Source organism: Stegastes partitus, unplaced genomic scaffold, assembly GCF_000690725.1.
Source record: "Stegastes partitus isolate 25-593 unplaced genomic scaffold, Stegastes_partitus-1.0.2 Scaffold749, whole genome shotgun sequence".
Taxonomy (NCBI): domain Eukaryota; kingdom Metazoa; phylum Chordata; class Actinopteri; family Pomacentridae; genus Stegastes; species Stegastes partitus.
In genome coordinates this window covers 260,093-275,169 of record NW_007578480.1, presented here as the reverse complement: position 1 = coordinate 275,169, position 15,077 = coordinate 260,093, and the positions used below count along the sequence as shown (strand labels likewise).

The following is a 15,077-nucleotide window of genomic DNA, read 5'->3' as shown; positions in this document are numbered from 1 at the left end:
AGAAGTCTCATTGACAGTTACAGAAATAGTTTGATTGCAGTGATTGCCTCAAAAGGTTGTGCAACAAAATATTAAGTGACGGGTACCATCCTTTTTGTCCAGGCCTGTTTCGTGAGTTTATTTTTTAAAAATAATTCTGTGAAACCACGATTCAAAAGCAATGTCTGATTTTCATTGGTTAATTTTCATAGAATTTTTATTTATTATTACTTTTGTCAGATTCAAGTTTTTTCTGTGACCATTGTGGGTTTTTCTTTCATTAACCAAGGGTTACCAATAATTTTGTCCACATGTGTATACTGGCAAATTATTACCACATGCATTTTATGTCACAGCTGCTTCAGGAGAATTGTTTAAAAATACTCATATTTTCTCAACTTGTAGATTCATGACTTTGCTGAATTATTGTGTAGAAAAAGGAATATTTTAAGCCCACCTCAAAAAACCTTGTTTGTGATGTCACAAAAGGGGGAGCAGCCAAGCTAGGTCCACTTTAATAGAAATATATAGTTTTGACAATAAGTAAGTTAAAACTTATATTCATGCACATATAACAAACCACAGCTTTATAATTATGAGCCTGCTGGATGTCACAGAGACTAGGAATATACAAGGATTAGGAGAAATACAAACCATCAGCAAATATTAATAACTGGTTGAAGGAGAACCAGTGGAAAGCAGGACAAATGTCTGACAGATCACTGCTTTCATCCCTGCTTTTTACTACACATGCAGCAGTGATGTCTCTTTCTGTGCACAAAACTGCCGTAGCTGGCTCTGCAGTTATATAAACTACGAACCTGATGTCCCAACAGGCTGCTCTTTATGCAACCTGCATGTACACAATGATTCCCCGTGATGAAAAATTGTGAATCATCAGGTAATTAGCACAAAGAAAAACAAAACTCACCCCCGCCTACGATACAGAGCGTTGAGGCAGAGACAACTTCTTGTGTAACGTAATATGATGCATTCATGTCTCATAAAAGGTGCATAAACTAACTAGACTCATCCCCCCCAGGAGTGAACCTCACCTTACGATGGTCGCTGACAAACGGCACATCTTGGGAAAACAAGGCGGTCCAGATTTGGGCGGGGCCGAGCGGCTACTCCTCCATGACGTCACTGGACAGCGACTCTGCAGAGGACCGCAAGTACATCTTTGTCATCTACGAGAAGGGCCACATAAACTATGACGAGACCATTTCATTTGCCAAAATCCACCTGTATGGTGGCCTGTAGAGCACTTGTTTAGAAGGTAAGGGGAAGCAGCGTAGGTGTGAGAAGCAAAGCAGTCTGAAGAGATTTATTTTTTTGGGAGCGCAACTCCTGTTTTGATATCATCTTGTGATTGTGTCCCAGATTGCAAGCTTTGAAGGGCAAACATGAAGAAATTATTTCCTCCAAAGACTTTCTCAGGAAAAAAAGAGACTTACTGAACTCACTTAATGATATCAAACAGGATAGAATAGGAGGCTCTACACCATGAATGTCCAGCAGATTGGCCTGTGATGAAGCTATCTAAAAATATTTTTTGCTGATTTTAGCTTTCTGTTCTCTGAAAATCCCACAGCTGATTTAAATCATGTATCCACTTTTATCAAGTGTCTTGCAAATAACTGCATGGCCACAAAATTTAGTTTGGTTCTTGTTCTAAGAAAGAAACATATTCAAGCGCATTATACTAATGAAAATAAATATTATTATTATTTTAGCAATCAGAGATCATCGGTTGTAAAATTAATGGCTTTAATTTGACATTTTTAAAAATGATATCTCCTGTTCCAATGACAGCATATTTGATTGACAGCATATTTGATTGACATCAAGGCGGTTTCACAAAATGTAAAAATGTAATAATGCAATACAGATTTTAAGCACTTCTACCATAGATTCATTCTACACTCAATAACGTTATTTATACTGAAATGGTTCTACTTTGAAATCAGGCACGAGTCTGTGGTTGTAATTACAATGAAATTGCTTTTTTTTTCCTTTATAAGATGCAAGTGTGCCATATACTCATGCAAATTGAAATCATTTCTGCCTTTGGAAAAACAGAAATTGTGAAAAAATAATGTTAATAGCCTTTTTTATCATGACGTACTTGAACATCTCTTGTTGGGTTTGAGTGGTTTTAGAGGAATAGCAGTAATAATTTTATTAATTAGGTGTGTGTGTGTGTGTGTGTGTGATTGAATGTGAGAGTGAAGAGGTAGAAGGTGCATATTGTACCCTCTAAAGTACCCTCTTTTTTTTTTACCTGTGTAGAATATAGTGTAGTATTTTCCAATCAGTTCGCTCAAATCAGTGTGCAGCAGGATCTCTGCTGACTGTGGAATAAATAAATGATTCCTAACTGCTTTACGTGTTGTTTTATATATCCTTCAGGTAAAGAAATTTCATCATTTCATCCTGCACAGTAACGGATTTTTCTTTATTTCCTTTTAAACTGTAAAACACATGTAGGGAGAGAAAATTGTTGTATTGTAATTGTAATTACAAAATAAGGCAAATTCTTGATTTCAACAACAACTGAGGAGAAAATTTTTCAGATGTGTACTAACCTATTTTTAATGACACTCTTCCTGTATGTCCATCACATAACTTCATTAATAATGATCCCCTCTGTAAGGGGGAATATACTGTTTCATGTTTAATTTGCCCAATATTTTACTTGCTAAATGTTTTTTGATCTTCCTTTCAAAATGTAGCTGTTTACATATAAGACCATGAAATTACGATAAGAAAAAGGGAATATTGCCGATTTTGCAGTTTGTCTTTAATCCTTTTCTGTTATGCAAATCAACAAATAAAGAAACTGCACCATATTTGTAGCAACTTTGTGTCTTCTCTCTCCTGTAGTTTGTACTTTGTCCTTTCTGTCCTCTCTCTATAAATTAGTTGAGTAAATTGTGCATAATAAAAATTACCATAGGGTCTTGATTGATTATAGTCAGCGACATTTGCATTTTATGTAATACTGAAGGATCTTAACTGCAATTTTTAACTTGCTCAGGTAAAGTTAAATCTTGGTATCCTGCTTTTACTGACATGTACTCTGGAAACCCTAATTTTCTAAAAATGGTACGTAAAGTTAATATTATATGTGTGACCTGAGTTAGCATCTTCATTTTTTTAGTTTTTAGTTCTTTTTTTTCTTAAAAAAGGATAACAATGCACTTTTAAAGATTTTTTTTCAGGATTTAAGTAAGGTTTGCAAAAAGTGTACTGTTAATCTCTCATTCCAACAGTGGATAAATCACACTTTTAAGTAACAATTACAGCCTTTTTAAGGTAGGCCTGCAATGATTAATTGACTAATCAATTAGTTGTCAACCAACAGATTTGCCTGCAGTTTTTTTGATAACTGAAAAATAACAAAAACGTTTCTTTCTTTTTTTTTTTTTTTTGGGTGGATAACTCCTGGCTGCTCTAAATGGGCTGTTTCAGTGTGTGTAGCTTTAAATGCAGATAAACTGCTGCTGTCCACGTCCCTTTCTGGAAAAAGACTCCTACTGTTTGTGTCACTTTTTCATACTAGTTCTGTTCAAGACAACAGAAACTGAAAAATATGTTAATGAGAACATCTTTTTGGGAATATTGCCTGTATTAAAACAAAGTATATGTGAGCACATAGAGCAGGAGAGAAGCAAACAGATGTAAATACCTGCTGAGTTTTGATTGGACGACAATTGATCACCCAGTTTCTATGCAGAAACTGGTTAAAATTCTTACACTTCTGTATCTATCTAATTAAGAGGTGGCAAGAAGAATGGCAGTAGTACGCCTTGTCATAGTTTAACAACTTTTATTTTGCACCTCCAGGGTTTATAAAACACATAAATTACAATAAAGCTGGATATTTACCAAATGAGACATTTAAATCTGAATATTTTCTAATTTCTTTACTTCCCTATCAGATTAAACTGAAGAATTTTGGGTTTTGGACAATGCAAAACATTAGAAGACGTTATCTTGGGCTTTTGGAAATGCTGATCTATGTTTCTTACAATTTTGGAGGCATTTTTGTAGTCCAAACAACGAATCGATTAATCCAGAAAGAAATAGTTCACAGATTAATGAATAATGAAAATAATCATTAATTGCAGCAGCCCTAATATAAAATGGTGTCGTAAATATTTTACGTTTTCATGTTTTATAGAGGGATTGGCTGGTGTTTTTAGAAAACAAAAGTCGCATTTCTTTTTTTGCCGTAGAGGTCCCAAACGGCTCCCATCTCATGAAATTACCCAGTAGCCGTTGACGGCTCTTTAGGTGACGGATCGAGTCCAGTATCAACAATTTTCTTTTCTCCATTTTCATTTATTTTTTGGAATAAAAAAGACGAGCAAGTAAGCTTAACACTTTCTTTTAATTACACAGTGCCACTCACCTCAGAGTTAGTGGGAGACACAGTAGAGACCCTGTGTGTTTGACTATGCAGCACGACAACGTTGCTTAGCTAGCTGGGTCACTTGCTAGAAAGCTACACGATAGCATTGCTAACCTCATTCTGCGATACAACCTCGAGACAAGTCGGGACAAGACCAGGTCAGTGGCCGGAAAATTTTCCATGTTTTTCTCCAAACACCGAGCTATTACACTATACTGAGCTGAAATAGTCACTGTTACCTCTAAACAGGGATCTGGCTTGCCCGAATTGATGTTTTGTGAAGAAGTAGTCGTATTTTTGTGAAAGACAGTGTCTTACTTGTTGTTGCTAGCTAACGGTAGGTGGTTACCTAGCCTGTTAGCCTAGCTTGGCTAAGTGGTTAGCTGGTATTTACCATGTGAAGATCGCAATATTTTAAGTTTAAATATTTATTTCTTTATGTAAAACTGAACACGTGGTTAGTTGTCTGTTGAGATAGCCGTTTACTTTTTGAGATTAAAAACTCCACATCTATAAACGTTTGCGCAGGTGTGGAATAACATTACGAGGCTATTAGCTTTAGCTGAAACAGTGTCACTCTACGATACACTACCTTTAACAAAAATGGTTAATAATTTTGATTTGTGTCTTACAACACAGTTAAAATTACGTGCCCGTGTTGCCAGTGCTTTTAAATATGAACTAGCGCTACGATGTTAAGCTCTCCAGAGCTGTGCTACACAGCCGGTCTGTCTTAACGTTAATATGCGCTGGGCCTGCCTCCACCGCCATTTTGTTTTGTTCTCCTAATAAAATCTTATTATTTTTCTCGTTGCTCCATTCGTAATACGAACTATGGATACGCATCGCAGCTTGATGAATTCGCGAAGCTGGTGTGTGATTCAAGCCATAACACCTCCAGAGTTGAAGAGCAATGAGCTAACGATGTTGAAAATGCATTATGAAACATCAACGCAGTCCCCCTCCCAACGAGAACACGGAGGCCCTGTGTTAGCCAGCTAACGTTAGCACCAAAATATAATTCTGGTATACCGCCTCTTCACCCGTGTATTTTTTTGTATGTAACTCCCTGATAGAGTTTCTACTGGCGTTGCTACCATAAGATTTTGCCCCAAGACTACTGAGATCAGTGCTAATCGTTTGCTTTACAAAGCCCCTTTGTGGTATACGTTGCTGCAGTTATGGCTCGGTAGTGTATCTGCTGGCCCCCGTTAATCCCCATACAACATGTACTATAGCTGACCAGCCATCCCACGACCTAATTTTCTAATCTCATCTGGCTATTGAGGCACGGTGCAGTACTGCTGCTCAGCAGTCACTGTGTGGATCCTTTTATTTCGTGAGTTTTATTGTCTGCAGTTATGTGTGTAATTGCAGACATCGTGGGTTTTGTCTCTGTAAGGATTACCAGTGCGCAGTACGAGGCAGTGGCATTTATATTTTAGTCTTCTAGCATCGTTTTGATTGGATTTGTTTGTTGGGTCAAACGTAGTAAACACTCAAGCTGCACCATATTGGGAAAAACTGGCATTGCAAGATTTTGTTTTTCTTTAATATATAATGGGATTCAAAAAATACAAGACTTTTCAGTACACAACCAGAAAAAACTATTTTAAAATAATTAATCTGTGGAGAGTGATTGGGGTGTTTTTGTAGGGAATAGAATGTAATATGAGTTAGAAAAAGAGCTTTTACCATATGGCATACCACTAGCACAGGCATCCAAAATAGTATTTTGTTTAGATGTCTTTGAGGTCTGGCTTTGCACTCATCATGCAGAGCTTTTTGGTGCTGATGTAAGTGGTCAAAGACATTAGTTATGTTGCCTGGTGCAGTGCAATACATTGCTTGCTTTTAGTTTACAGCATCCTCTATGTAGCGGAAATATTTTCATACAACTAATGTTGCTTTATTTTCTGTTTTTACAACCTGTCACACTTTTCAGTGTTTTTCTCCTGTTCTTCACTCATTCCGCTGTGCACATGTGGAGTCTGCATGTCATCAAACTCTTTGTTTTTTGGCAGACCGACTTCTCTTGTGGTTCAGTCATGGATCCAAGAACCATTGAAGTTTTCTTTTTGTATTAAGCGACCAAAAAAGTTGTAGAATTAATTGAATAGCTTAACTTCACGTCAATCTTCCTGCAGTTTGACTATTGCACATGCACACATTGCGTTGTCGAAACAATTGTGAAGCCCTACAAAATACATTTGTTGTTTATCACATCTATTTTGGTAGATGTGTGTTATTCAGGTATACTTGTGGCTGGTGGAGCTGTCATAATATGGTTTTCCATTAATTCTTTCAGGTCCCAGTTTTCTAAATATACAGCTCTTAAGTCATTATAATACACAACAATATAACAAAGTGCTGCCACTTGAATTCTTCCTTAACTCTAACACTTTTCTCGTCATGGACCATTTGGATTGGCTCGCATTATTTTACTACTTCATTCAAAGTAACTGAATGAAATGACTTGTGCTATGCATAGCTTAACAGTCTCAGAGGAATATTTTGTTTCTCAGTAATTGTGCCTAATGGGAGGTGGGTGGAGTGGGGGCAGTAGTTTACCCTGATGGATGCAGCCAAATCATGCTCAACTGGACAGATGTCAGCTCTGTGTGTTTTATTGATGTGCAGTAAAATGAGTTCAAGCTAAAGGCCTGGCAGTTGCCATGGAGCCGAACCCTGTCTCAAGGCAAGGCATGGAAGAATATAATTTATAATGTGTTGCCATAGAAACCATGGTTTTGCTTTTTCCCCTTTCTTTTGTGCAATGTTTCCTGTGATGAGTACTGTACCAGATCTGCCCACATTGAATTGTATTTATACTGGCACATTGTTGAATTTGACCTAATTATAATAAATGTTAACAATAATATGTCTCAAAAAAGTTATACACTACCTGTGCACCTGCTCAGACACTGGGAAGACCTGAAGTTTATGCAGTGGAAAGTAGAACTAAGGCAACTGCCACAATAATTCTTACACGCCATAGTACGTTTTCATAGCGTCATCTATAAGAATCATTTTATGGAACAGTGCAGCGGTAGTTGAGTCGTGCAAACAATGTGGGAGAAATACATAATTGCCGGTGTCACTAGAATTTCTCCCTAAATAGATACTTGTTGGCTGTGTCATGTTTTTTCTGCTTTTATGCATTTGTCCCCTTCTGAGTTATTTGTTTTAGTTTACCATGCTGCCATTCCTATGGAAGAGCCATATTCAGCTCTGTAGTGGAAATGGTGGAAATGATGAAAATGTGTCCTTCCATGTGGCAGACTCCTGTGAAAAGCCTGCTGTGAATTGACTTTAATTATATTTAATTTAGGAATAATCACCCCAGTACAACTGAAGTAATTTCAGCATACATACAATACAGTTCATTATGTGTCGGTTGATTCTAATAATCTTGATTGACTCGTTAACGTAACAGATCAGACTGGTAATCTATCTATCTATCTATCTATCTATCTATCTATCTATCTATCTATCTATCTAAAAAAAAAAATCTTGTACAGATTAGATGACTTAAAACAACAACAAAAAACACATCTTTGGGTTAAAATGTGCAGTATTAGTGATGTTTCAGCAGGGCTCCTGCTGGTTGTAAATGAGAGGTGTCCAGTATCCCAGGAGGTTAAGTGTCTTTATTAAAATGGAAGGTAATAAATTACACCAACACAAAACAAACAACCTTTAAAGTGTAGAATTTTTTTTTCTACAGAAACACTATAGTAGATACATGCAGCTGATGTTAAAGGATGCATAAATAAATAAATACATTTAAAAAGTGAATAGCGTTTGTTTCCACATGTTCTACATTGTAGGGTAATGGATTGCTAATATTTTGAAAAGGACATGTATTTCTTCTGAGACAAAGAGCTAAAATCAGAAAAGCAGTGCTCTGTCAGTCAGCATTTATTCTGTCTACTTGGCACAAAGGATTAGTGAACCTGTTAAAAGTGGTGCTACAAATGTCAAGAAAAAATTGGGAGGTTGTCAGTTTCCCCTATAGATATGTTTGACTGTGTTTTGTAGGATTTAGTTGCAATACATTATTATTATTATTATTACTTTATTACTATACATTTCTGAGCTCGGCCTGTTTTGTGATATCTTTGTTAGTATTGCTAACATATTTTATACTGTTGTATTGTAAGTAGCGATGGGACATACTGTGCTGAGGCTTCAGAGCGTGTGTCGAGAAATCCAGGAAGTCCTTTATGAAGCGCGTATCAAGGCTTGCTTCGTTAGGAGGCGAGTGATGTCACTGATGATGAATGAAGCCTTGCTGGTTTAGGAAGGCCTTCGCCCTAAGTCGGCTGGGTTAGGCTCCACTCCATCCCCGTCCCCCCGACCCTAGTGAGGGTTAAGGGGTGTATAGATAATGGATGGATGGATGATTTAGGAAGGGGTTCGAGTGTTGGGTTGAGTTATGAACATAAAGCGCAGTGAATCGCCGCAAAATTTGTGTGTCAGTGTTTTGCCAATTTGCCTGTGACATAGAGAAACTAGTTTTCATGGAGCCTAAAAGGAGAAGGGTTTCCCCTGTATGGCAACACTTTGAGCTGATCTCTCCCAATAATATACCTGTAAATAATGAAATGTGTTACTGCTATAATATTCACATGAGAAAGGGTTTTCTCCAAAGCCAAAGAAGTTATTTCCAAAAAACAAAACTGACTGTGTCCAAGCATAGTGGAAAAAATATTGTTTCTTAATAAAAATTAATAAAGTCACTATCACCCCAGTATTCACAAGCACAATCGCTGTCCCATCTTCTTAAAAACATTGCAACAGTTGTAACATAAACGTCTTATGTCTTTTTGGATATATTTAAACATTGACTGAAGTCATACTGGCAAGTTTTGTTGACATTAACAGTCCTGTACTACCCACACATTAATCAAAAACAGATTAAATGAATGAATGAATGAACCAACCACACAAAATCAAATTAAGGTGTTTTTATTTCTATTCTTGGCACTGATTATTCCCATGCTGTTGCAAGACAGCAAAGAGGCCATCACAAATAGTTTATTTATTTATGTATGCCATTTTTCTTTTTGCTGAAAACCGAAACTTCTGACTGTAATTTTGTTGTGTGTATGAGCGTATGTGTAATGACAATGAAAAGGATTCAGATTCTGATAGCTGAAATGACAATACATTTTTTGATCAGCAAGGGGGTTTGTGTGCACAGGAAGCCTCGAGAAATGAACCTTTTTTTTAACCAATTGCATAGAAAGCTTCAAGGCTTCATGAGGCTTCATCTGGCCATCACTAATTGTAAGTTATGCTAGAGGTGCTTGATTGAATCAACCACAGCCAAGAGATGAGTCAAATCTTCTGTTTACTATATTCTGATTTGTGAAAGTGACTCTCTTCTACTTGTTTTCAATGCTTGTGCAGTCAACACTTTCACTCTCACTTTCTGGTGTCAAATCTCTGTCTCTCTCCTTTCTCCCCAGTCTCAGGGCTCACCATACTCAATGAGCGGACAGCGCAATGTCAGAGCGCTCTGGGCAAACTGCAAAGGGGAAGGAAGGCAAAACCAAGTATGCGTCTCTCAACCTGTTTGATACATACAAAGGAAAGAGCCTTGAAACACAAAAGCCTGTTGGTGAGTATCTTGGTTCTGTCACACACAAGCTTTTGCAACATTCATCTTGTGTGATTGACCTATCTGTCCTATTATGCGAGAGTACAAAAGATTCCAGATGTTGGTGTTTTTCCATTAAAGATGTACAGCTTGTTTTGTAATTAATTACATGTAGCATAAATAAAAGGTGTGCTTGGCCACAGTTGTATTTGGTTTTGTGATTAAAATTGCTGTGTTGTGGTGTATCTTGCCACCACTTGCTGCAACTTTGATGTATTAGCCTACTGTCTCCCTAATAGCTCTGTTGCTGATTTCCAAAACAGGAAGTGCATGTATTTCAGATGCCTGCCAACCAGGGTTTGCTGATACTGTTATTATTATTCAGGGATGTTTACACCTGTCTGTAAGAGAGGGAAAAAAACATTGCCAGTTTGAGTGCTTCACAAATGGATTAAAAGGGAAAGCAGGGCCTGGAGGACGAATGGCTCTTGAGTCCTGACATGTCAGCTGAGCCTCGGAGCCACTGAGCCTGACCTGAGACAGAGGCTTACTTGTGGACGCTGTTTGACTTTGCGCTGAGTCCCCAGTTTATGTTTTATTCAGAAGCTCCCCACTAGATCTAAGAAGCTGTCCCCGTTCCCAAACTACGGACTCCCCACTCCTACATAGTGAAGCCATCCACTGCTGTGGTGTCTCTGAGCCTCAAGGAAACAAATGAGGGCTTTATATTCAGAGCAGCTTCACTTTTCAGAATTGGACGGCTTTTCCATGGTTCTGTAAGCATCAATATCCTAATACTTCTCTATAAACTGTAATTGAAGTGGGTTTACTGGAGGTTATTAATAACGTCTGGAACCATTTTTAAAAATCCGTATTCATCAGAATCAACAGACTGAAACTGCCAAGCTTGAAGCCTTGCTGGTTGTTCAGCATCCTAATTGCATATCCAGTAAAGAAGCAGAAAACGCTGTCCCTGTCGTCGGACTCCTTACACCCAGTACATTTCAGTGGTGTCAGGTTTCAGTGGCCTTTCAGTGTTAATGCCCTCCTTTCTCTTCCCCATATCAGTTCCCCCCCGCCATGGCCTGCAGTCTCTTGGTAAAGTTGCCTCCGCACGGCGTATGCCACCCCCTGCCAACCTGCCCAGTCTGAAGGCAGAGAACAAAGGCAACGATCCCAACGTCTCGCTCGTTCCCAAAGACGGCACAGGATGGGCAAGCAAACAGGAACCAGCAGACCCAAAGAGGTGAGAATTAGCTATATAATAACACACTATTTCAACAGGAAGAGATAAAGTTAGACCAAAGGATGTTGTTGTGAGAAGTCATTTTATCCTTTTTATTCTTGTGTGGCTGCTTGTCTTGCTTTTATCTAATGTGTTAGGTGACTTTTTTTCCCCTTTCTTTTAGTACCGATGCATTGTCAGCACCGCAGCCGGAATCGCAGCAGCCTGTGGCTTCACAGATACCTGCACCGACCCGCCCGAGAACCCCGCCAGCTTCAGAGGTTCAGACAGTCATGCTAACATGAAAACAAAACTATATTCTGAGTTAGCGATGATCTGGGGGATAAATAACAGTCATAGCTGATGTCTGTCATGTACCATTTGTGTTTCTGTATCCTATCCTCAGGCTCTGGCCCCAGCTTCAACCCAGGCCGTAGGGGCAAGGTCCTGGGCTCAGGCCAGTGTTACACATGGAACACAAGGGGATGGTGAGGCTTGCTTTTTTTTTTTTTTTGATTTTTTAATCTTGTATACGTTTCTCTGGATTGAAGTTCTTGTCAAAATTGAGCCTATTTCCTTGTCTTCCTTCTTTGCAGGTGGAAAGGGATCAAACCTACCGTCGCCATTCTCTCGCGAGGAATTTCCCACCCTGCAGGCGGCTGGCGACCAGGACAAAGCTGGCAGAGAACAGGGCACTGCAGATCAGTGGTATGGGCCCGGACCAAGCCTCCGCCCCCAGAGTGAGTCATTCTTACTTAATCTCTAATAATTGATCAACCAGTCATTTAATTAAGTCAGTGGTGATAGGAAGAAAAAAAAAACAAAAACATCTCTCACAAGATTCTTTTTGGGCTGCGTGCTTTTTGTGACTAATTATTCCCCATTATTAAGTGAGCATTAACTCCTCCAGATCACAGGAATGTGTAAAGAATTACTTTGAGCCTCTGATCTTATTCAGATAAAGCCCATAAAGCATACTGACCTCTCTGTCCTCAGACGTTACAAGTTGGCGGGATGGTGGGGGCCGAGCCCTGGCACCCACCCTGTCTGGGGAGGGGGCAGCGGAGGGTGGCACTGGTGGAGCTCTGGTGATGGATGGGGCAGCTGGGGTCCCCCCTCCAAACTCCCAGAACCACGGGCCACCTAGGAACCCTCCTGCAGGCAGCCCCGCCTTGCCCCTGCCCCAGCCCCCTGTGGGGCCCGGGTTCCCCCAATATCGAGGAATCATGCCTCCCTTCGTAAGTTTCCATTTGTGCTTCTCTTTGGTCCTCTCTTAAGTATGAAAAAAGCTGCAGTCTGAACTTGGTCTGTGTTTTTTTTTCTACCCCCCCCCACCTCCCTAGATGTATCCTCCCTATTTGCCCTTCCCGGCCCCCTATGGCCCCCAGGGGCCTTACAGGTACCCGCCACCTGGGGAAGGGCCTGCTCCAAGGTACGTTCATTGCTAAAAAGTTGCAATGCTAGCATTGTTGCTTGTTGATAGTAAATTCCCTTTCTCTTTATTGTTCAAAGGAACAAGCGTAGCTTCATTTCAAGTTAAATCAGTTTTACTGCCTTTTTTGGACCATGTTTTTTCTGACAGAAAATAACCTCCTCTGCTCTTTCAGGTTCTCTCGTGGGCAGGGTGGTCCTGACAGCAGGCCACAGGGCGGTCCGCGTGACGCAGTTGGAGAGGTGGTAAAGCGACCCTCTATCCTAAAGCAGGATGACCTGAAGGAACTGGATGAGCTGGACCACGATGGAGACGAGGGCTGGGCAGGTGAAAAAAAATGCTCATTCATAGATGAACAAGATGTAAAGATTGTAAGCTGTGGTGGACCTTCTCTTATTTTAGTGTTCAAGATGTATATTAAAAAAAAACCGTTTACATGTTTGTTCATGTGAAATGAAATTAGGAAGCACTCCTAAGCATAATGTGTTAAAATCACTGGAAAACATCTACATTCGTGGGGAACTTTAAAATGACAAATTTCCTACATTTAAGTAGTCATTTAGATATGTTTGGCTACATTTGATGCAATAACAACAGAATTTTATTAAATTACAAAAATATGTGATCATAGTAATGTATTTTATTTTATTATGTTTCTGCTAAAACACTGGTTTTGTATTTATGTGAATAGAATATAGTTGAAATTGTGCTCATGAGTGCAAAATTTTTAGTAAGAATTAGGAGGCTTCCATTTTTGTTGTTGCTTGAGGAGCATAATGTTAAATCTGACATTAAACTAACCTAATGCATGGCATGTTGATTCATGCTGTTAAATGATTTATGAGGTGATGGCATCGTGGTAGTGGGTGAGATTGATGCTTTCTGTCATTGCAGCTGTTTCTGCCTATCACATATCCTGCTGATCCAAGCAGAGTGGTTTGAGTTGTTACAGCTCACTGAGTGAAGGGAGGGGGGAGAAGGAGAGTGTAGAATCAGGTTCATCACAGTTGTTGGAAAGCCCACGTTATTGTATGTTGTTGTCTTTTCTTAGTTATGTGGCATTCATTAAGTGTCATTCATTAATTCTTTGTTTGCATTGTAATTTGTATTTTTCCCACATTGATGAATGCATCAGAGTTGTACTGACGCTCCTTGAATGCACCTCACCCGTAGCGAGACACGATGCTGTGAGAGCCGTTAGATTCTCACGTCAGGTAGCTGCCAATAGCGGATGGGTTTTTCCAGGCTTGTTTGAGTCCATCCACCTGTTTCTTTGAGTTTTTGCTGTGTGTAAATGCCAAAAGACCGCAGCTGAATAAATCAATAAAATCTGAACCAGGAGTCCATTTCCGTGTTCTCTAACCGGGACACACACATCCATACTTTACCGCTCTAAACCAACTAGTTTCCAGGAGAAACCACATTCTCCGTTTTATGGTCTTTCGAGCTGGATTAGAGCACCAATTAAGGTATGGAACACACAGATACGGACTCCCAGGTTGAATCTGCACCCCAACGCACTTCACATAGGGAACGACGCCACCCAGCATATCTAGCTGACTATGTGGTTGCAACTCTCCCTCCTGAGGGACAACCCCAAACCACTCAACCGGCTCCCTCCTCCCAGTGTTCACACATTGAGCGGACGCACTCATCATGGAGGAGCTCCAGTTCTAGATCCACGCGTTCAATACGCTCATCCATTGGCAGATTCCCCTCTAATGTTCTCTCAGAGCTAGAAACAGCTCAGCTCGAAGAACAACTGAAGCAGATGGAGCTTGAGGAGTTGCAGCAGGAGCTGGAAGAGGAGCAACAAGCCGAACTCGAATGTCAACGACTCCAAGCCCAAGTTAGAGAGGCCCAACAGCTACAAGAGCAAGGCCTCAGAACCTGAGAATCACTACCCAGACAGCTGGAACGACGACGACTAAAGAGGAGAGGGAATGAGCTGGAGATGGCCAAAATGGTCACTTCTCTCCTTAAAGATAAACCACAGGAACCCAATGGCAATAGAGCCTCACCTTCCCCCTTAGATAGTGGAGAGGCACATAACCATCCAGCTCCTCCTTCAGTGTCGGCCCCGCCTCCAGTGTCGTTGGCCCCGCCTACAGGGACATCGGCCCCGCCTCCGGTGTCGTCGGCTCCACCTCCAACGAACCTTGCGGCTCCGTCCCCAGTGTCATTAGCTCCACCTACAGGGACGTCGGCTCCGCCTCCGGTGTTGTCAGCTCCGCCTCTAACAAATATTGCGGCTCCAGTGTCATCGGCTCCACCTACAGGTACGTCGGCTCCGCCTCCGGTGACGTCGGCCCCACCTAAAGCGATGTCGGCCCCGCCTACAATATCGTAGGCCCCGCCTACAATATCGTAGGCCCCGCCTACAATATCGTAGGCCCCGCCTACAGGGACGTTGGCCCCG

At 40.4% G+C, this 15,077-nt stretch overlaps 2 protein-coding genes and 1 long non-coding RNA gene across 4 annotated transcripts in view; all 3 read left to right on the top strand.

Moving 5' to 3' along the window:
- Window positions 1–2,831, top strand: part of neu1 (neuraminidase 1) — a 22,026-nt gene extending 19,195 nt beyond the window's left edge. Inside the window, exon 6 of the mRNA XM_008291550.1 lies at window positions 1,022–2,831. Coding sequence (XP_008289772.1) covers window positions 1,022–1,242 — 221 coding nt within the window. The 3' untranslated portion in view covers window positions 1,243–2,831. The remainder of the gene's footprint in view (window positions 1–1,021) is intronic.
- A 1,446-nt stretch (window positions 2,832–4,277) lies between these two features.
- Window positions 4,278–15,077, top strand: part of prrc2a (proline-rich coiled-coil 2A) — a 21,628-nt gene continuing 10,828 nt past the window's right edge. Inside the window, exons 1-9 of one of the 2 annotated variants that reach the window (XM_008291548.1) lie at window positions 4,278–4,554; window positions 9,871–10,022; window positions 11,070–11,247; window positions 11,411–11,507; window positions 11,633–11,714; window positions 11,823–11,966; window positions 12,223–12,464; window positions 12,570–12,658; window positions 12,834–12,985. In XM_008291548.1, coding sequence (XP_008289770.1) covers window positions 9,908–10,022; window positions 11,070–11,247; window positions 11,411–11,507; window positions 11,633–11,714; window positions 11,823–11,966; window positions 12,223–12,464; window positions 12,570–12,658; window positions 12,834–12,985 — 1,099 coding nt within the window. In that variant the 5' untranslated portion in view covers window positions 4,278–4,554; window positions 9,871–9,907. The remainder of the gene's footprint in view (window positions 4,555–9,870; window positions 10,023–11,069; window positions 11,248–11,410; window positions 11,508–11,632; window positions 11,715–11,822; window positions 11,967–12,222; window positions 12,465–12,569; window positions 12,659–12,833; window positions 12,986–15,077) is intronic. The other variant, XM_008291549.1, reaches the window with a different exon arrangement.
- LOC103364431 (uncharacterized) overlaps window positions 13,184–15,077 on the top strand; it is a 3,376-nt gene continuing 1,482 nt past the window's right edge. Inside the window, exon 1 of the long non-coding RNA XR_520545.1 lies at window positions 13,184–13,903. This is a non-coding gene — a long non-coding RNA (uncharacterized LOC103364431). The remainder of the gene's footprint in view (window positions 13,904–15,077) is intronic.